Raw genomic sequence first — 21754 nt, forward strand, 5'->3', positions numbered from 1 at the left:
GTCCGATCCCTGGGTTGGGAAGACCCCCTGGAGAAGGGAACGGCAACCTACGCCAGTATTCTTGCCTGGGGAATGATATGGATAGAGGAGCCTGGTGGGCTACGGTCCATAGTGTCGCAAAGAGTTGGACATGACTGAAGAGACTTAGCACACACGCATGCAGGGTTTGATAGCACCCTGTGTTTTCAGGCATCCACTGGGGGTTAAACAGGACTAAAGCAATGCAGCACCAAAAGTCCACAAAGAGATTCTTTCCTAAAGGTACCATTGACTTGGAAGATTTATTCAAGCTTGCTTCAACTGCTATCATTGAGAACTGCTAAAACAATATAATTGTCAAACTAGTGTATTGCTAATCCCATTTTTATTGTTAACATTTGCCAATGAAATTGCTCTTTAATTGTTTGCTCTGGAATAGACATAAAATATCATGACAGTGATATTTTGGCACATATTGGAAATTGCTATGAATATAGATTTTTTCCAATAAAATACAGGTTGCTCATATTACTTGGCATTAAAATGATTTACGGAAGTAGGCCAAAAGAAAAAACCACTGAAATAAAATGAGGAGAGACCAGAGTTATAACAAAATCCAAAGGCTGATCCATCCAAATTCATACTTAAGACTCATTTAAACACAACGTTTACTCTCTGGAACACTTTCCAATGAGGAAAGAAAAACGAGGAAAGAAGGAGAAAGGGAAAAGGCTTTCCATCCTGCTCATCCAGCAACTCGACACTCAAAATCCAAGCCATCAGGCTCTCCTGTGACTGACTTTCCCCAGGAGTCCCCATTTATTAAGCAGATCCAGACTGCCTAAGTGGCTCAGACCCTGCAGCCTGTGTATGGGAGTCTGGCTTAATTCAGGGCAGGCTGCCTGAGCCTCTGCTCTGTCCAGCACTGGCCTTGTGCTGTCAGGGGAAATGCAGCATCTCACGCAGGTGGGCCCTGCCAGGGAAGCAGCACCCAGCTGCTGTGGCAGCTCCTTTTTGTAAGCCATCAGCTACTTGGCTCTATCTACCACTTGGCCTGCCAAGACTGGGGACACTTGCAGGTGGAACCCAGGATTAAAAATATCCTGCCTGCTCTCTGGCCTGAATGTGATGCTACAACTTCTGGGCCCTTAGATCAGACCTCTGAGACCAGTTCTGTCTTTTAAGCTTCCTTCCCAGAGTCCCTCTGGCTGATCTCAAAAGCCTCCCTGATGGAAACTGCAGGCAGCTCCCAAAATTCAGCTTTCGACCTGTTTCAAGTTTACAATATAAGTTCATGACCCTAAGCCTGATTCTCCTCCCAACAGAACCCCCTGGCCAAGCAGTCCGCGTCCTCACTGCATGCTGCCCGGCTGCAAAGGGGCTCAAAAAGATTTTGTTTAAGTAGAGGATCCTGACTTTTTAATTTTTAAGTGGAAGTATAGTTTATGTACAATAATATATGTTACAGGTGCAGAATATATTGACTCACATCTTTTAAAGATTACACTACATTAATGGTTATTATAAAATGCTGGCTATATTCCCCATGTACAATATAGCCTTGTAGCTTACTTTATACATAATTATACTCTTAGTCCTCTAACTCCTGTATTGCCCCTTCCTCCCTTCCCTCTCTGCACTGGTAACCACTACTTTGTTTAGAGGATCTTGATTTTGAAGAGTATAAATTATTTGCAAAGCCAACAAATAAGGAAGAACCACAGTATAAAGACCCGCAGGATCTGGTCCCAAAGTACTCACTCCCTGCCATCTCTCCACAGCACTGGTGTAGGCACATTTCAGTACTCACCATACCCTAGCTGCAAGGCCCTTCTCCTCACAACAACCCCGTTAAAAGGTTACTTCTGTGAGACTCCTTTCCCTACATGGAGCAGAGCCCATCACTCCCTTCCCTGGAAATCACAGTACTGTCTTTCTCTCTCGGTAAAGCTCCTACCAAACAGTACAACACATGCAGAATTCTGCTGCCTTCATCTTCACCTTCCTCTAGGCCTGCAGGAAAGACACAGACGCCGACTACAATCCCTGCCCACCAGATGAGACCGTTTTGCTTTCTTAAAGGAAAACATCTCAGACAGGATGTCTTACATCATGGGTAAAAGGGCACATCATATGGGAAACTCAAGAAGGAAGCTATAAACTCCATTATCAGGCTTTAGGTACTTCAAACCAAAGATGGAAAACAGTTATGGGCTGAGAGTAAAGAAAAAAATCATCAAGAGATCACGGTGGACCACCAGCCGAACAGGTCAAATGCTGCTTTATTTTTTAATGAGTGGCCAGAAGACACAAGCAGTAGCCAAGGGGTCTCAGTACAATCTTTTCATTATGTTTTGTTCTGATCAAACCACCACGAGAAGCTGTTATATATACACCAGACACCACCTAGGCCCTTGAACTTAGAAACCAAACCAATTAAAGTATACACTGTGTTTCCTTGAATCTAGGAATCTGTCAGTTCTAAGATGCACCATTATTTTATCAAGCACTACAGAAGAAAATTGCTGCCAATTAAATAAACTATGGCATCATTTCTTACTACTAAAGAATTTTCATTTTATTTTTATTGAAAGAGTTGTTTTAAACTTAGACATATTTTTAATAACATATTATTCTTGGGCACTAATAAAAAGAAAAGGAAAAACTGAAATGTATCGGATAAGGCAAGGACAACCAGGTCACCTGGCTGAAGGCAACTGTTAAATGTCACTGGTTTGGGAAGTACAGTCCAGTTTCAGAAATGTTAAAATTAAAAAAAAAAAAAAAAGTGCAGCACAGAATCAATAAAACGCTCTATTATGTCTAGCTCAGTGACAAAAATTTAGAAAGGACAAGGCAGTAGTTCATAGGATAACTGCTAAAAAAGACACTGCATCGATTAAAAATGTATTTATACAGAGAAAAAAGTTCAGATTATTCAACTTAAGAAAGACAAAAACAGAACAAGGATTCGAGAATATTCTTCAAGGACATCAAAAGTCCTGTCCCCAAAAAAGTGATTTCCAACTGTTTTTTCTTTACATTTTTTTTAAATACACTTTTAAATACATTTAAAATACATTTAAAAAAAAATAAGAGCCTACAAGAAACGCGAGTATGGAGCTGTTCCATCTGGAGAAACAGTCTCACCTAAAAATGCCTCTGAAGTCACACAGCATGTGACCAGCTGGAATGCTGACCTGGAGAGTGTGTGTAAACTCCACCCACTCCCTGGGACAGCTACAACCCAATGACAAGGGCTTAAATGGTGGCACTGATCAATTAAACACTTGACACTTGCACAATATGAAGACTTGCTAGTTGCCTGTGATACAAAGATTCAGCATGTTATTGGGGGGAAGGGGGCAGGGGTTGGTAAGCCACAAGGGAGAATTTTCCACATGTGGGATTTCAGACCTTGAGATGAGTGCCAAAGGCTGGGATGAGAACTTTCTATCAGTCATAAGGAGCTATAGTGATCTTAGCAGGTCAGAAGTCCCCTGGGCACAGCAAGGGGGTGAGTAACACCAAGAGTTTCAGGTCTGATCAAGCTCCAGCTCTCTGTGTCTGCAACACCAAGTCTCTTTTCAAGCACAAGCCAGATGTGCCTGAGAGTGGACAGCTTTGGCTCCTGCCCCCTGCCCAACCATGTGGCTGAACCCATCATTACAGCACCCATGGCCCTGCAAACACAAATCCAACTCCACAACAAATTAGAAAGTGATGTATGTCCTGCGGAAGGTGGGAGATGCATATACTGCCGGGCGAAGCTTAACAATCCCCACTAGACATCTGTTTCTCTATTTTCTCTATTTCTTCTCCTGAATGCCCAAAGGTTGCTCTGCTAGAAGCGAAACAAGTGGGCACTAGAGCAACGCCTGCGGACTGGGGGCAGATTCTCACGGTTCCTCTGGCTATGTTCTTGGGCTCTGTTGAGACCAGGAGAGAGAGGAAAGCCACCGAGCAAGTATGTTTCCCTTGCAGACAAAACCGGGGAACGTAGGGGAGCCACCACACTGATCCCTTCCCTGCTGGCTATAACGAGGACAGAGGCCCTTTGGTATCATGCGGGGATGAAGTGGAGTGGAGGACGCCCTGGGCCTGGACCACCTTCACTGCCCCTTCTTTCCCAGCAACCCTTGGCCCCTCCAAGTGCCTGACCCAGCTGGCGAACTGCCTTGTATAACTGTAGCTCCCATGGTCCAGATCTGCCCCTCTGGGTGCAGCTCTCAGGCCCCGTCATGAAGCAGGGCCAGAGGATTGGGAGCATGGCTCTGCTGGGCTTAGGACCCAAGTGGAGTACCAAAAAACACAGCCTTCATCTGCATGCTGCTTTGCATCTAATTTGCATACCCACAAGAGACTGACCTAGACTTGCCTGTGAGTGTCCAGGAATCTCCAGCAGAGGTGTGGGTCAGTGGTGGCTTGCTACAGGGTCAGGGGCACAGAGTGCGGCAGTGCGGGCACGGGACCTTTTGAAGGAGGTTGCCATTATCTTCTCCTGACACTTTAAAATCCCCTTTGACCACTGGAAGTGGTTCAATCCTCTTAGGATGGCAGCTCTGGGTCATCTTGATGTCACCTGAGCATGCTTTGGGAATACTACCCTTGCCCACGTCTATTCCCCACCTAACTCAAATAGTTCAGCAAAGCCCAAAGCTCTCCTCCAAGGGCGATCTGTGGCCAAGAAAAATGTTTTCACCATACAGCCCTATCAGAGCAAAAGTAACATGCAGATTAATATTTTAAGATGATTAAAGAGAGCTAATTTTCCATGTGTAGGGTTATCTGACAATACAAGCTATTGCTCTATGGATGACCGAGTCAGGTTCCGCTGATCTAACTAGGGATGGGTCCCCTCCTTTGTTGCTTGCACTGACAGTTAGCCACGGAGGGAAAGGTTTTGGTAAAGGGGGACAACCCACCCAGATACAAGAGAACATTTCTTTGTCTAAGGGCACTCCCTTGCTGTAAGTACCAACTCGGTTTTCAGTGTAATTCTCAGATTTAAGCTTAGTATAAACAGAGATTTAGCAGAAGGAGAAAAGCCAGCCCTACATCCCGTTTTATTCTCTACACAGAATAACCAGAGAGGAAAGGTTTTCTTTAACTGGCGGTTTTCAACTAAGCTGCGTTCTATGAATAGGGGGGGGTGGGGGGAGGGCGGGGAATGGTGTACAGAAGCTAAGCTACTCTACATTCTGAAGAGGACAACTTCCTGCCCATAGGCATCAAACTGTTGACCTGATTCAGTGATGACAAAGTCAGAGAGCTTCAAGCTGAACATGAGAACATGAAGACTGAAGCACAGTGATTATCATTCTGCCCTTTCATCCACAAACCAACCTCAGATACAGTATTCTTTGTATATTTTGTTGTTGTTCAGTCTCTAACTAATGTCCGACTCTTTGCAACCCCACGGACTGCAGCACACCAGGCTCCCCTGTTCTTCACCATTGCCTGGAGCTTGCTCAAACTCGTGTTCATTGAGTCAGTGATGCTATCCAACCATCTCATCCTCTGTCATCCCCTTCTCCTCCTGCCTTCATCCTTCCCAGCATACTTCTACATATATCTTTCTATAGTAGATAATGTAATTTTTAACTTAATAGAAATAAAATGTAAAGGATTTCCAGAAAGATGGCAGATCATTAAACAATATCCCTGTACAATCCTCAGAGCTAGACAAGAGCTCAGACAAGGAAACTGAGGCCCAATAAGGTTAAGTGACACCATGGAAATACAATCCTGCTGTGCAGGCCACCCAACCAAACAACGTGCCCAAAACTTTAAAAATGTTTAAATTTGTCACTTGAATTTCAGACAAACATTTCTTCTCTTACCAGAATTACTTCAAAAATGCGTGGGATCAGTTTGCTGTCTTCTACAAGTCTGTTAAAAAAAAATGCAAAGATAATTTATTAATAATGATTTTTAAAATTATTTAAACTGCTGCCCTGATATGGAGCACTGCAGCCCCATGCTTTACTGCTGAAATTCTGTGACTGAGGAATAGTATGATTAAATACTCATTTTAATACACTGAATTACCTCTAAACGCAAGAAATGTGAGGCTTCTTTTCGAATGACTATTAGCTTTGCCTCACTGATCTGCAGCAGGCAAAACCTCAAACAGATATATATATAAATGTAAAAAAATGTATTAAAAATTCACAATTATTACAAAGACTATCAAAATAGGCAATGCCAGCTGAAATAATGTAACCTATCCTTCATGTAGTTAAATTATAAGTTTGCCACACTGTAATCTTTCCTATATACCTCATTAGTTGTTTTCTCAACATTAATGATTTAATGTACAGTGATGTTTAATGATCTTTAACTTTAAAAACAGTAGACACCAATCACACAATAGCTTCTAGGCACTTTCATCAAACCTAGTTATAAGCTGTTATCTATTTGTAACAGAAGACTTTCTCCAAGCAATTTAAGGGAAAATAGCCTTTATTCAAAAGGGATAGTTTTTTAAGAACAATACTTCAATCTCTAAATATTCCTTTAGTCCAAGGGTCAGAGAACTTTCTCTGTAAAGGGCCAAATAGTAAATATTCTAGGCTTCGCAGGCCACACAGTCTCTATAGCAACAATTACCTCTGTCACAATAGTATAAAGGTAGGTATAAATAATCTAGAAATTAATAAGCATGGCTGTGTTCCAATAAAATTTTATTTACAAAAACGGGCAGTTTCCCATATTAGGCCCATAAACTATAATTTGTTGATCCTCCTTCAGTTTGCAAAGAAAATAAAATTCCTTAACTTGACTAGAATTTACTTTGTAGGATAAACCACAGAGCTTAAGACAAGCATATTCCTTTCGCTGTAGGTATGGGCTGTTTGTCTATTTCACAGAGGATGTCAGGTGGATAGAAAGGGAATTTATCATCTGGCCTCCCTGGAGCTTGTTTGTCTATAATACTACATTGATAAAAGAAAAGCCTATGAGACTAGCAAAAAAAAAAAAAAAAAATCACACTGTTTTACAAATATCTGTTAAGGAAAAGCGAGCTACAGGGTGAATCCCCAAAGACAGACACACTTAGAAAGCTCTAGCTCAGTATCTAGCAAAAATAAACGTGATTATTTTCTATAGTCTCGATAGATCAGAGGGGCAAAGTTTGACTGTGTGGATCACAATAAACTATGGAAAATTCTGAAAGAGATAGGAATACCAGACCACCTGACCTGCCTCTTGAGAATTTGTATGCAGGTCAGGAAGCAACAGTTAGAACTGGACATGGAACAACAGACTGGTTCCAAATAGGAAAAGGAGTACGTCAAGGCTGTATATTGTCACCCTGCTTATTTAACTTATATGCAGAGTACATCATGAGAAATGCTGGGCTGGAAGAAGCACAAGCTGGAATCAAGATTGCCGGGAGAAATATCAATAACCTCAGATATGCAGATAACACCACCCTTATGGCAGAAAGTGAAGAGGAACTCAAAAGCCTCTTGATGAAAGTGAAAGAGGAGAATGAAAAAGTTGGCTTAAAGCTCAACATTCAGAAAACGAAGATCATGGCATCTGGTCCCATCACTTCATGGGAAATAGATGGGGAAACAGTGGAAACAGTGTCCGACTTTATTTTTCTGGGCTCCAAAATCACTGCAGATGGTGACTGCAGCCATGAAATTAAAAGACGCTTACTCCTCGGAAGGAAAGTTATGACCAACCTAGATAGCATATTCAAAAGCAGAGACATTACTTTGCCAACAAAGGTTCGTCTAGTCAAGGCTATGGTTTTTCCAGTGGTCATGTATGGATGTGAGAGTTGGACTGTAAAGAAGGCTGAGCGCCGAAGAATTGATGCTTTTGAAGTGTGGTGTTGGAGAAGACTCTTGAGAGTCCCTTGGACTGCAAGGAGATCCAACCAGTCCATTCTGAAGGAGATCAGCCCTGGGATTTCTTTGGAAGGAATGATGCTAAAGCTGAAACTCCAGTACTTTGGCCACCTCACTCGAAGAGTTGACTCATTGGAAAAGACTCTGATGCTGGGAGGGATTGGGGGTAGGAGGAGAAGGGGACGACAGAGGATGAGATGGCTGGATGGCATCACTGACTCGATGGACGTTGAGTCAGGGTGAACTCCGGGAGATGGTGATGGACAGGGAGGCCTGGCGTGCTGCGATTCATGGGGTCACAAAAATTCATGGGGACACGACTGAGCGACTGATCTGATCTGATCTGATCTGATTAAATTCATTGACATTCTCTCACTTTTCTGGGCAACTGCAGGCTCAGGAATGAAGATGGACCTCCTTATACCATGAGTGGGTAGGACAGGAAATGCACAAACTCAGGACCAAATGCAACTTTAGGTCAACACATCCTTATTCCTCTTCCTTGTTTCCTAGATATTAACCTCACCATTTCCTAAATTGGTCTTCTGAAATTTTCGTGATATATACTCTTATCAGGCCCAGGCCTAAAAGAGCCAGGCACATACATTTCTGAGTTTGGTTGCCCTAGCAACCAAAAGCCAAAAATGTCACAGGGACACAGGTACCACTGCTTCCTCAGTGGTACCAAGGAGGGACAGCTCCCTGCATCACAGCCCTACTCTAACATTCAGATCCAGAAGCAGACACTCACAATGCCAGACTTTTTATGATGGTATTTTAAAATACCTTCTATTACCAACATGTGTGCATGCTGCGTTGCTTCAGTCGTGTCCGACTCTTTGAGACCCTATGTAGCCCTCCAGGCTCCTCTGTCCATGGTATTCGCCAGGGAAGAATACTGGAGTGGGTTTCCATGCTCTCCTCCAGGGGATCTTCCAGACCCAGCAATCAAATTCCTGTCTCTTGTATCTCCTGCATTAGCAGGCAGGTTCTTTGCCACTACTGTCCTATGACTACACAAATGACCTTAATTCAATCTTAAAAATTGAAACTAGTTCATCTCCAAGTCTCTGCATAACAAGCAGGCTGATCTCCACTACCTCTTAAGACTCTTTTAAAGTTCTAACAGTTCGATCCTTACATTCTTCTGAACACAATCAACCAGAACAATTTTGTTCTTTGATCTGACTAACACATCATTTAGAGCCACATCTGGAAAATTAAAAGCGAACTCAAGGTTAAAAAAAAATCACTTTTAGTGAAAATAGATTTTTTTTCTATGACATTTTCTATGACCCATGAACTAACCTCACATGTAATCCCAAAAGAATGCTAAAACAGGTACGGGACAGGGATGGCTGCAAACACTTACAACTATCTAAAATGCATCAGTTTTCCAGACTGTGGGAAGGGACCGATAAGTGGGCGATGAGTACTGACTAGCATTTTCTTACATTTAAAATAATAAAACAGATACCTAAAGGTATCACACATACTATTGTTTCTGTGGCATTTTTATTTCACTTATATGTGGGCTGGGTAGTGACCTAAAATACAGTTTGTTTTATTGTGAGTTGTATAAAAAACATCTGAAATCCACAGATTCCAGGCTGCTTCAGAGACCTTAGTTTTTAATATGTTCTTAAATTTCGATTTTAAAAACTGGGTCTGCTTACTTAACGCATCTCCTTTCATATCACCACTGGTCCAATTAGTAGCTCAGTTCTCAAATGACCAAACCCTTTATGTGCTCTGAATAATGGACTGCTCCTCCTCTGACTTGGTATTCCGGGGAGCAGCCCCAGGGCTCGGGCCTCTGTAGACCAGGGAGGATGAGGCTTACCTCTGAACAATACGGATGTGGCTGATTCTCAGGGAATTATTCAGGCAGAAAGTCTTAAATCATTATACTAGACTTTGGAAAATCATGATGCAAAAGGCGACTTTATTTGGGGGCTCTGTTGTGGTTGACCCCCATGATTTAAATGACCAGGATCATTTTACTACATGAGTCTGTTATTTCCTAAAATTGAAAAGAATGAAAATGCTATGGCTTATGGACAGCCTGAGGACAGGAAGGGCAAGATTTATCTGAATTTTCTAAACCAAAAACAAAGTAGAGATATTTTTGAAATTATCCCACATCTTCAAAGGATTGTGAAGTTATTAACTGTAGTAAACTTTTCTTTCTTTATGTTAGCCATCTAAGCACACTGTGTTTAAGTAATTCCAGATGATTAAGTTGAATATACTGCCATTTCTAAATTCCATTCCTGGGACTACTTTACGCTGGGTTTTTTGTTTTTTGTTTTTTTTTGGTGGGGGGGGAGGGGGGAGGTTAGGGGAGGGGATATTTTTCCCCTAATGGTGTAATTAATGATAAGAGTGTGTATGATGAAAGAATTTTCCTTACAAAGTTTGTTTCAGGAGATTCACTGGGATTTTTGTATATCTGTGGTTCATGTTATTAACAAAACAGGTACTGTTTGCATTAGAAAATTTTAAATGAACTTGTGAAAATCTTTAGGCTATATTATTTGGAATTCTAACTCCCCCCTGTTCTTAAAGCAAATGTTGCCATTGGTGTTGGGAAAATGTTTTAATTTTTAATTAATGAATTATTTTATTAATTGATAAATTATGTATCAATAAAAATTTTAAAGTATTTACTGATGTTTGGTGACTCATTTAAAATACCATATATTTAAATTCTGAAAAATACTTGGTTGAGATCTAACTATGGAAGCCATAAGCACAAATTTACAAGAAAATTTTATCACAAACCAAGCTAAATGATAACCAAAAGGATTCATACTTTAAATAATAGGTCAACACTTTTGATGTAAGAAAAAACAATGGCTTTTGAGGTAAAGTTATTGAGTGACCTATGGAGTCAAGGTGGCCTTGGTTTTCTCTATTTTCTGGCACAATTACTTTTCATATACTTTGAAAAGAGGGCTAAATATAAACTAGCAATATTTAGATACAAAAGACTAGGGGCAACTTAGGTAGGGAAAACTGGTACAGGGAGATCACTCTAGTTCTGTTCAGAGAGATACAGCAGTAGGTTGGGTTGAATTTCAAACTATTATTAGCTTTTTGTTAAAAAAAAAAAAAAAAAGCTTTTCTTTTTTTTTTTTCTTTTTTAAAGAAAAAAAGCAGGCAGAGGATCTCCACCTGCTTTTTGCTCAGTTATACAGGTGAGAAAAGTGGCCTCCAAAAGTGATACAACATGTCTACAGAAGCATGGGGGTCTATCCATCGAGTTACACTGTCTTGAGTTCGCTTCCTCACTTGAAGGCTTTAATTTGCTCCCAGGGTGGGGACAGCACACGTGAAGAAGGGCCATGAGCCTACAGCCACAGTCCTCACCAGTCAATCCCACCCTTCAGGAACAATGTCCTCCCCAAAGGCTTCTCCGCCGTCTCTGCAGTTCTGGAATCTGTCTAGTCATAAAGCTCTTAGTACTGGGGACGTTTCTTCTTCCTGGATACTATGTCAGGTTATGATTAACACTTTTGAACCCTTGTCATGAGCTAATCTTACAGCTCAAAATCAAGGCCTTCAAGCTCAGTCAAGTCAAATGGCTTGACAAATATCTGACAAACAGATATCGTATAATAGCACTTAAATGTGGAATCTGCAAGAATGGTACAAATGCACTTATTTACAAAACAGAAATTGAGTTACAGATGTAGAAAACAATCTTATGGTTAACGGGGGGAATGGGAGGGTAAATTGGGAATTGGGATCGACATATACACACAACTACATATAAAATAGATAACAAGAAACTACTGTACGGCACAGGGAACTATACTCAGTACTCTGTACTGACCTATGTGGGAAAAGAATCTTAAAAGAATTGACTATATGTAAAACTGAGTCACTTTGCTGTACACCTGCAACACAACATCGTAAATCAACTATATCTCGATGAAAACATTGTAAACAGCTTGACAGATACATAACCAAACAAGAAAACAAAACTCAACTTCCATCAGAGATACATGCACAGGGTACAGGTGACTAGACATGGGGAGAACTTAGTGAGGAGCCCAGACGACTGAAAGCAGGTGATCATGAGCCTTGAAAGACAGGGGAGTGGCCAGTTACAGTGTGTGGAGACTGGTGTGCTTACCTGGAGATGGTGGTGAAGAGAATCAGAGAAGGCTAATCAGTAAAGAAACAACATAACTGTCATGCTTGCAAGTGTGGCTTTCACCCTGAAAGGATGGGAAGCCTCCAACGGATTTTAAGCTGAAGGACACAGTTGGATTTGTTATTAAAACTCCAATCTGACAGTAACAGGAAAAAGGAACTGGTGAAGGAGTGCAAGCTAGAACATCGCTCCTCAAAGAATGGTCTGCAGGCCAGAGCCAGCCTGCCAACAGCCACAGATCTATGACAATATAGTGACAGAAACTGGAAAGATTACATTTTTATGTTAGACCTGATGATAAATTTAAACTTTATGGCAGTTTCAAAACATGGCCCCACCAGCACATGATGACAAACAACATCTGCATCACAGGACCTGTCCATGAGACGCTTACAGTGGGGCATCCTGGCAGAAACCACCTTCCCCAGGGAGCACATTCACATCACCAGGAGTCAGACATACCAACGTCATATACACCCTGGTATCATGCATCAAGGAAGGCACAGCCTCACTTCTGGGGTATGCTTGTGAAAAATGCACAACACTAATCTAACCATGAAAAATTCAAGCAAATGTGAGAGGCATCTTACAAAATAACCACTCATATATGTCGAAAGTGTTAGTCATGAAAGACAACAGAAGGTCTGCTCTATGCATCTGTGTGAAGGAGACAATGGGATGATTTGAGAGAATAGCATTGAAAGAAATGGACTCAGTTCAGTTCAGTTACTCAGTCATGTCCGACTCTTTGCAACCCCATGAATCGCAGCAAGCCAGGCCTCCCTGTCCATCACCAACTCCCGGAGTTCACTCAAACTCACGTCCATCAAGTCCATGATGCCATCCAGCCATCTCATCCTCTATCGTCCCCTTATCCTCCTACCCCCAACCCCTCCCAGCATCAGAGTCTTTTCCAATGAGTCAACTCTTCCCATGAGGTGGCCAAGTACTGGAGTTTCAGCTTTAGCATCATTCCTTCCAAAGAACACCCAGGACTAATCTGCTTTAGGATGGACTGGTTGGATCTCCTTACAGTCCAAGGGACTCTCAAGAGTCTTCTCCAACACCACAGTTCAAAAGCATCAATTCTTCGTTGCTCAGCTTTCTTCACAGTCCAACTCTCACATCCATACATGACCAGTGGAAAAACCATAGCCTTGACTAGATGGACCTTTGTTGACAAAGTAATGTCTCTGCTTTTCAATATGCTATCTAGGTTGGTCATAACTTTCCTTCCAAGGAGTAAGCGTCTTTTAATTTCATGGCTGCAGTCACCATCTGCAGTGATTTTGGAGCCCCAAAAAATAAAGTCTGACACTGTTTCCACTGTTTCCCCATCTATTTCCCATGAAGTGATGAGACCAGATGCCATGATCTTCGTTTTCTGAATGTTGAGCTTTAAGCCATTTTTTTTCACTCTCCTCTTTCACTTTCATCAAGAGGCTTTTTAGTTCCTCTTCACAGTAAAACAGATAACCAGTGCACGTCTGATGTATAACGGAGGGCAGTGCTCTGGGACAACCAGAAGTGACAGGGTGGGGAGGGAGATGGGAGGGGGGTTCAGGAGGGAGAGGACAAAAGCATACCTATGGCCGATTCATACTGATGTATGGTAAAAACCATTAGAATGTTGTGATTATCCTACAATTAAAACAAACAAACAAAAAAATCTTTTTTAAAAAGACAACAGAAGGGTGAGAACTGCCCCAGATTGCAGCAGACTAAGAAGAAGTCAAAACTAAATGCAGTGTGGGGTCCTAGATTGGACCTGGGACCACAGAAAGGACAGTACTGGGAAAACTGGCAAAACCAGAGTAAAATCTGCAGATTAGCTGACAGTGAAAGATGTTTCTCCTTGGAAGAAAAGCTGTGACAAACCTAGACAGTGTATTAAAAAGCAGAGACATCACTTTGCCAACAAAGGTCCGTATAGTCAAAGTATAGTTAAAAAAAAAAAAAAAAAAACCTACTGGTTTTTCCAGTAGCTTTTCCAATAGTCATGTATGGATGTGAGGGTTGGACAACAAGGAAGGTTGAGTACTGAAGAACTGATGTTTTTGAGCTGTGGTGTTGGAGAACACTCTTGAGAGTCCCTTGGACTACAAGGAGATCAAACCAGTCAATCCTAAAGAAATCAACCCTGAATATTCACTGGAAGGACTGAAGCTGAGGCTCCAAAACTTGGCCCCTGATGCGAAGAGCCAACTCATTTAAAAGACCCTGCTGCTGGGAAAGACTGAAGGCAGAAGGAGAAGGGGACGACAGAGGACACGATGTTTGGATTAAATTAAAACAATTTAATCACCGACTCAATGGACATTAAGTATGAGCAAGCTCCAGAGATGGTGAAGGACAGAGAAGCCTGGCATGCTGCAGTCCATGGGGTTGCAAAGAGTTGGACATGCCTGAGCAACTGAACAACAGACTATCAATGCTCATTTCCTGGTCTTGAAAGTTGTACTATGGCTCCATAAGATGTTACCACTAGGGGAGGCCGGGTGAAGGATATATGGACATCTTCTGCAACATTTTTGTAACTTTTCCACAAGGCTAAATTTATCTCAAAATGTAAAGGCTTTTCTTTTTTAATGGCTCCTGAAGTCTTCGAGTCTCCTCTCTCTTAAAAGTGGGGTCTGTGTCCTCTCTTTTTGCATCTTGGCAGGTTTGAAAAGTGCTTAGACCAACAGAGTAGCATAGAACTGACACTATTTGATTTCTGCTCATATTCTGGGTTGGTTTTTTTTTAATTTCACTTTCATGGCATTTTAGAAAAATGTTTATTCCAGCTATCTGCTGCTGCTGAACAAACCAACCCCAAATGCAGCATCAGAAAGCAATGACTACTTTGTCACGTCCATGGCTTCTGTGGGGGGTGAAATCTGGACAGGGCACACTGGGGATGACCTATCTTTGTCCCCAGTGTTTGAGGCCTCAGCTGGGGAGACACAAAGGCTGGGGTTGAGTAGACCAGCTTAGAGACTGTAATTATCCGAAGGCTTCTCTATTCACATGTCTGGTATCTGGGCTGGGATGACTCAAGGAAGGCTGTTAATTCTGTTGACTGGATCACCCAGTACTGCCCTGTCCACGTGGCATTGCCTCTCTCAGCGTGGCAGCTGAGTGCCAAGCAGGAGCCTTCCGAGAGAACCAGGCTGAAACTGCATGACCTTTTGTAGCTGAACCTTGGAACATAGAGCATCACTTGAAAACAGTAAGAGGTTAAAAGTCCAGCCCAGATTCAGGTGGAGGGAACTAGAGCCATCTGGAGGAGGAGAGGCACTGTCATGTAACAGAAGAGCACGGGGCAGGAGATGCTTGTGCAGCCATCTTTATAAAACACAGTCTGCCATGGGTGTGGTGTGGGGCTGCAGCATGCTGAAATTTCAAAACCTGTTTCTTCACCAGATAATTTGAGTAACACCAGTGCAGAACCAAACAGACCAGTTAATACGCTACTGCAGTGATGCAACGGAGACATGACTGAGGCCTCGGATTAGCTGTCAGTTGGTGCATAACATATTACCATAAAATTCATGGCTTAAAACACACCTACTGACTAGCTCAAAGGTCTGTAGGTCAGAAGTCTAGTTCAGCATGGCTGGGTTATCTACTCAGGGTATCAAAGGTCTAGAATCAAGATGCCAACTGGGTTAAGTTCTCAATTGGAGGGTAGAAGGGGTCCAATTTCAATCTTACTACTGACAGAATTCAGTTCCTTGCAGTTGTAGGACCCAAGTCCCTATTTCCTTGTTGGCCATCAGCCAGGGATCCCTCTCAGGTTCCTGAGGCCATTCTCATTTCTTGTCATGTGGCCCCTTCCATCTCTAAAACCAGCAATGGGGAATCTCCTCCATGTAAAATCCTTCTCAAGCTTCAGATTTCTGTAACTGATATGTCTCTGACCTCTAGGTCAGATTTAAATGGCTCATATGATTAGTCAGGTCCACCAGAAATGATCTCCGTATTTTAAGGTCAACTAGTTTGGGACCTTAATGACATCTGCAATATCCCCTCACAGCAGCAATAAATTAGTCTTTTAACTGAATAACTGGGAGAAGATGGGCTTGGAGCCTTGAAGCTTATCTTAGAATTCTGCCCATTACAGACCTGACCTTGCCTCCACCTCAGTTCCATCTTACCCCACCTCCTTTTTTTTTAAAAAAATATAATTCAGATTTGGTTCTTTGAATAAGCTGCTTCTGACCAACTTGTGTACAAACCTCAAAATAGATGCTGGACATTGGTTAGCTTTCCAACAACACTGGGTACGAGTTTTAGATTTCATATTTGTTCACAACTGAGCACGAGACTACAAACAAAGCTTTTTTTGTTTCTTATGGCTTACATAATTTACCAGCTAAGTAGGCCAACAACAGTCATTTTAAATAAAAAGTCTCTAACATTAGCTGAATTTCAAATTATCAGTTCAGTGAATCACCTTCAAAAGGAAATGGTTTCATAATATTTAGTTATGGCATAATATTATGTCTATCTTGAAAGCAAGAAAATTTATGATGTTTCTCCTTGAAATGTTTGCCCTTGCTTGCAATGCTTGCTAATTGCCTTACAGAGAACTGCAGAAGCCTTCCCAATAAAAGGACACATATAAAGACTTATTTCCCCAGCAACCCAAAAAGGCAGGGTTAAGATTTTAGCAGCTTTACAACAGAGAATTTCAGACTTGGTCATTTTACAAAGATCTACACAATCCTCCATGGAACAGGCATCACACTTCTTCCCAGAAGAAATCTGCACCCCAGCAATCCCAAAACATATACAATATAAAAACAATTTAATCCAAGTTATAAAGCCGACTGCTTCATTTGCTGAGAAAGTGTGAGAATTAAACGAGCACACGAGCCATACCAGAATGTGCCTCTGAAGTATCAAAATCTCCCATTGCCTAAAATAGCATGAGAAAGACACAAAGTTCAGTTAAGAGACACTTTGGTTATGTAAAAAAGCAAATGTTTTCCAACAGAAAGGAGATTTTAGGTGGAAAAAGAAGAACACTACATTAGCAAGTTTGCAAAATGCTTTTCTATTATCTCAATAGATGCCCAATACAGCCCTGTGAAAATCCACACCTGTTGAATGAATCTAGGCACAGAACGCTTCAATAACAGATAGTACGAAAGGTGAAAAGGAAAAGCAGTCCAGAGGCTCTCCATGCAGTGTATGGAATGACTGACAAGACATCTCTAACTTCTCCTAATTCTAGCCATAGTCCCGTTTCGTCTGTGGCCTTACAGGAACCGTCCCTACACAGGCGATGATGCTCTTGTTAACCAGCCAAGGGCTTCGGCCCCGCCTCCCCACACAGCCCCGCGCTTCCTGTGCTGGGTCCTTGAGCCCTCACCCTCTTTCTTTCTGAACTCCGTGGCTCTGCAGCTGGCCTTCTTGATCTAATAATTCACTGCATCCTTGGCACTCTCCTCAAGACACAGTTCTGTATTGGTCCCACAGCTCCACATATATTGAAGCTACGGCTAAGAAGCATGTTCATCCTTGCACCAAACTGGCAAATACAATGAACAGAAAGAAACGCAGTCAGTAAGAGGTCAGGCTGGGACACAAGTTCCTAACAGAATCACTAGACTGTATGTTATGTGGACAGCATTTCTTTCCTCTTACGGACATGAGCTCAACACTAAAAGTAGCACTTGCAGGGACTTCCCTGGTGGCCCAGTAGCTAAGACTCTGTGCTCCCAACGCAGGGGACCTGGGTTTGATCCCTGGTCAGGAAATTAGACCGCTCATGCCACATGCAAGATTCCGTGTGTGGAAACTAAGACCTGGTGCAGTCAAATAAATGAATATTTTTTTAAAAACACCAATTGTAGATGAGATATTTTAAATTTTATTTTCAATTTCATAAACCTGCTTATTTTCTATGGCTCCTTTTTGTCCTGTTACTCAGTAACAAGAGATCTTTTTCGAATCTACTTGAAGTCAGGCTAAGATTTCTCCCTTTTCTTGCTCTCACTCAACAAACATTACTGAGTGCCTATCATTACTGAATACAACACACTAAGAGCTACGTCAAGTGTTAGAAGTGCTATGAGAGATGGCTATAAAGGGTACAGAAGGGATCAGAGAAATCGTCTCGTCTATCTAAGGTGCAGAGTAATTGTGCACGGCTCAATAACTATGATATCCAGTGCTGCCCATGTGCTAGCTCAGTGGATTCTAACAAAGAGAAACCATAGGGATGATGGTGTTGACTAAATCCTTTTTTTAAAAAAATGAGAAACTAAGACACAAAGAAATGGTCAAGTGACAAGAAGTGGGGCTGAGACACAAACCTCGGCAGCTTAGATCAGTATCCGCACTGCACAGAGTAAGGACTGCTTCAGCTGAACTCTGAAAGAGGAGTAGGTTATTGATCAACAGTGAATGAAGGATGGAGCAGAAGGGGAGACAGGACAGACAAGAATGAGCTGTGCCCTGGGCAAAGGGAATAGCATGAGAGAAAGCAAAAACAGGATGGCTCCTTAAGGACACAGAAAAGGCAAGTTTACCGCATAAGTGGAAGAAGTAAAGAGAAGGCAGCGCAAGATCAGGCTGGAGGTCTAAACCAGGGCTGACTGCAGATCTTGTTATCTGTGCTGGTGAGCTTAACTTATTTGGTAAACTTCAGCCTGCAGACCAAACCCTGCCACCTGCCAGTATCTGTGTGGCCCACGAGCTACGATTACTTGTCAGGTTTTGAAATGGGTGGAAAAAAATCAGAAGAAGATTTTATGACATATGACAACTGCATGAAATTCAAATTTCAACTCCCATAACGTTTTATTGGAACACAGCCGTGCTCATCCCTTTATACCCTGTCTGCAGCAGCCTTTACACTACAGTGACAGCTGAGTGGCTGCAGCAGAGACCACATGGTGGGTGATGCCTAAAATGCTTACTATCTGGCCTTTCGCAGAAGTTTGATGAGTCAGCTCATGTCCCTGCTCTGGGTGACTGGGTGCCACTAAGAGAAGGACTAGGCAACAGGATGCCATCACCAGCTTTACATCTTTACAATGATCATTCAGGCTACAGCGAGAGGATGGGCGGAGCACAAAAAGAACTGGGAACAGGAAGAGCAGTTAGCTGCCAGTGATGACTCGCAAGAGGTGATAAGAACCAAAGCAGGAGTAAACAGGAGAAGATTAACAAGGCTGTATCAACATGACCTGAAAATCTGTCAAATACAGGGGATTCCCTGGTGGTCCAGGGGCTAAGACTCCATGCTCCCAATGCAGGGGGTTCAGGTTTGATCCCTAATCGGGAAACGAGACTCCCCATGTCACAATAAAGACTCAGAAATAAATATTTTTTTAAAAAAAGAAAAGAAAATCTATCTGATGCAGGAGAGAGAGAGAGAAGAAGAAAGAAGTTCAGAATGACTCCAGTACTTCATTTGTCCTGGGGGCCACCGCCATGACCGCCACAAGAACAACAAACATCACAGCAAGGAATCGCATCTGCAGAAGCTCCTATACAACAACTCACTGAGCTTAGGGCTTCACTTCTTACTTAATCCTCACTTTGAGATGGGCATGAGTAACCGTACAGAGGAGGACATTAGAATTGAACCTTATGCAAGGTACACAGCTAATTAATTTCAGAGTTCATGATTTTCAGCTGCTCTAAGATATAATATTAAGACGATGTTTCAGGGAAAGGCTAGTCTGGACAAGAAGATGAGTTAAATTTGGAAAGAGTGAGGACAGACACCCAGGGAACACCAATATGTCAATAAGTAAAGAGCTGGCAAAAAAAAAGAAAATCTGGAAGTCTTGAAAGTTCACCAGATGTAGGAAGTAAGGACGTCAAAGGGAGTGAAATGGAAAAGAGTCAAAAAGAATAGCTTCATCTTCTTGGTGTTCAGATTTTCAGTTCAGTCTCAGTTCCTATAAGTTGTACTTTGATTACACTGAGTAATTTTAGGATCCCCAAGCTCATTTCAGGAGCTACTTTGAAGATCAATCCATGATACCGGTGCTAACAGATGAAAATAGAGAGAATTTAAAACCACTGAACCAAAGGCTATCCTGCTGACCACAAAAACTGTAAGACCACAAAAACTGTAAGATGGGTTATAGATTGTCACTCATATTGTATAGAACCACCAGTCTGTGTCTATGTACTTACGAACTGTATGCTTTTTCTTGATTATACAAAATGACCAAGAGCCTTAATAATTATAGCTATTCATATTAAATTATTTCCATAAAATATATAAATACAGAGGCATAAAACATATTCATTGAATGTTCTACTAGGGAGAATAGCAAAGCATTACAAATAAAATATTCTAATGTTAGCACTATAAGAAAATCATTAATAAGTTTTAATGTATTATTTCCTTGTTTTTGGATTCATATAAGACATGGGACCAACTTCATCTTTAAAATAATAGTTACCATTTCTTGTGCATGTTCTTTGTGTTGCTTGGACAGCCATGGCTGGTTTGATATCTAATAACCATAGCTGACTCCATTTTACAGAAGAAAACATTGACACTTAAGCTAGTGAAACAGTCTGCCCACAGTCATTCACAAAGCCAAGGATGGATCTGGGATTAGAAATGGAATCTGCCTATTCTTACAAACCATTAGGTGTATTACATCATAATACAGGGTAAGAGAAAAAGTCAAGTCATACTACATACATTGGGTTTTTTTAAGTATTAAAAACATTTCCCATGTCATCACATGTTCAATTAAATATTAGTTCTCATATATACATACCTTTCTTTTTTGTTTGTTATTAGAGTCAACTTTTTCCTTTTTAATTGAAGTACAGTGGAAAAGAAATGCAAAAAAGCAAAATGGCTGTCTGGGGAGGCCTTACAAATAGCTGTGAAAAGAAGACAAGCAAAAACAAAGGAGAAAAGGAAAGATATAAGCATCTGAATGCAGAGTTCCAAAGAATAGCAAGAAGAGATAAGAAAGCCTTCCTCAGCGATCAATGCAAAGAAACAGGAAAACAACAGAATGGGAAAGACTAGAGATCTCTTCAAGAAAATTAGAGATACCAAGGGAATATTTCATGCAAAGATGGGCTCGATAAAGAACAGAAATGATATGGACCTAATAAAAGCAGAAGATATTAAGAAGAGGTGGCAAGAATACACAGAAGAACTGTACCAAAAAGAGCTTCACGACCAAGATAATCACAATGGAGTGATCACTTACCTAGAGCCAGACATCCTGGAATGTGAAGTCAGTTCAGTTCAGTTCAGTTCAGTCGTCAGTCGTGTCTGAATCTTTGCGACCCCATGAATTGCAGCACGCCAGGCCTCCCTGTCCATCACCAACTCCAGGAGTTCACTCAAACTCACGTCCATAGGGATGTGAAGTCAAGTGGCCCTTAGAAAGCATCACTACGAGCAAAGCTAGTGGAGGTGATGGAATTCCAGTTGAGCTATTTCAAAATCCTGAAAGATGATGCTATAAAAGTGCTGCACTCAATATGCCAGCAAATTTGGAAAACTCAGCAGTGGCCACAGGACTGGAAAAGGTCAGTTTTCATTCCGATCCCAAAGAAAGGCAATGCCAAAGAATGTTCAAACTACTGCACAATTGCACTCATCTCACATGCTAGTAAAGTAATGCTCAAAATTCTCCAAGCCTGGCTTCAGCAACACGTGAACTGTGAACTTCCAGATGTTCAAGCTGGTTTTAGAAAAGGCAGAGGAACCAGAGATGAAATTGCCAACATCTGCTGGATCATTGAAAAAGAGAGTTCCAGAAAA

General features: G+C 41.7%; 1 protein-coding gene across 12 annotated transcripts in view; it reads right to left on the reverse strand.

Annotated features, from left to right (window-relative positions):
* The window catches only part of ULK4 (unc-51 like kinase 4), a 521202-nt gene that overhangs the window by 281793 nt on the left and 217655 nt on the right, over window positions 1–21754 (reverse strand). For all 12 annotated transcript variants that reach the window (XR_009492338.1, XR_009492337.1, XM_024983119.2 and 9 more), the window contains one exon: window positions 5823–5871. Coding sequence is in view for 10 of the 12 variants with exons in the window: in XM_024983119.2 (XP_024838887.1) it covers window positions 5823–5871 (49 nt within the window). In the remaining 2 variants the exon portion in view is untranslated. The remainder of the gene's footprint in view (window positions 1–5822; window positions 5872–21754) is intronic.

The sequence above is a fragment of the Bos taurus genome, chromosome 22, assembly GCF_002263795.3.
Source record: "Bos taurus isolate L1 Dominette 01449 registration number 42190680 breed Hereford chromosome 22, ARS-UCD2.0, whole genome shotgun sequence".
Classification (NCBI taxonomy): domain Eukaryota; kingdom Metazoa; phylum Chordata; class Mammalia; order Artiodactyla; family Bovidae; genus Bos; species Bos taurus.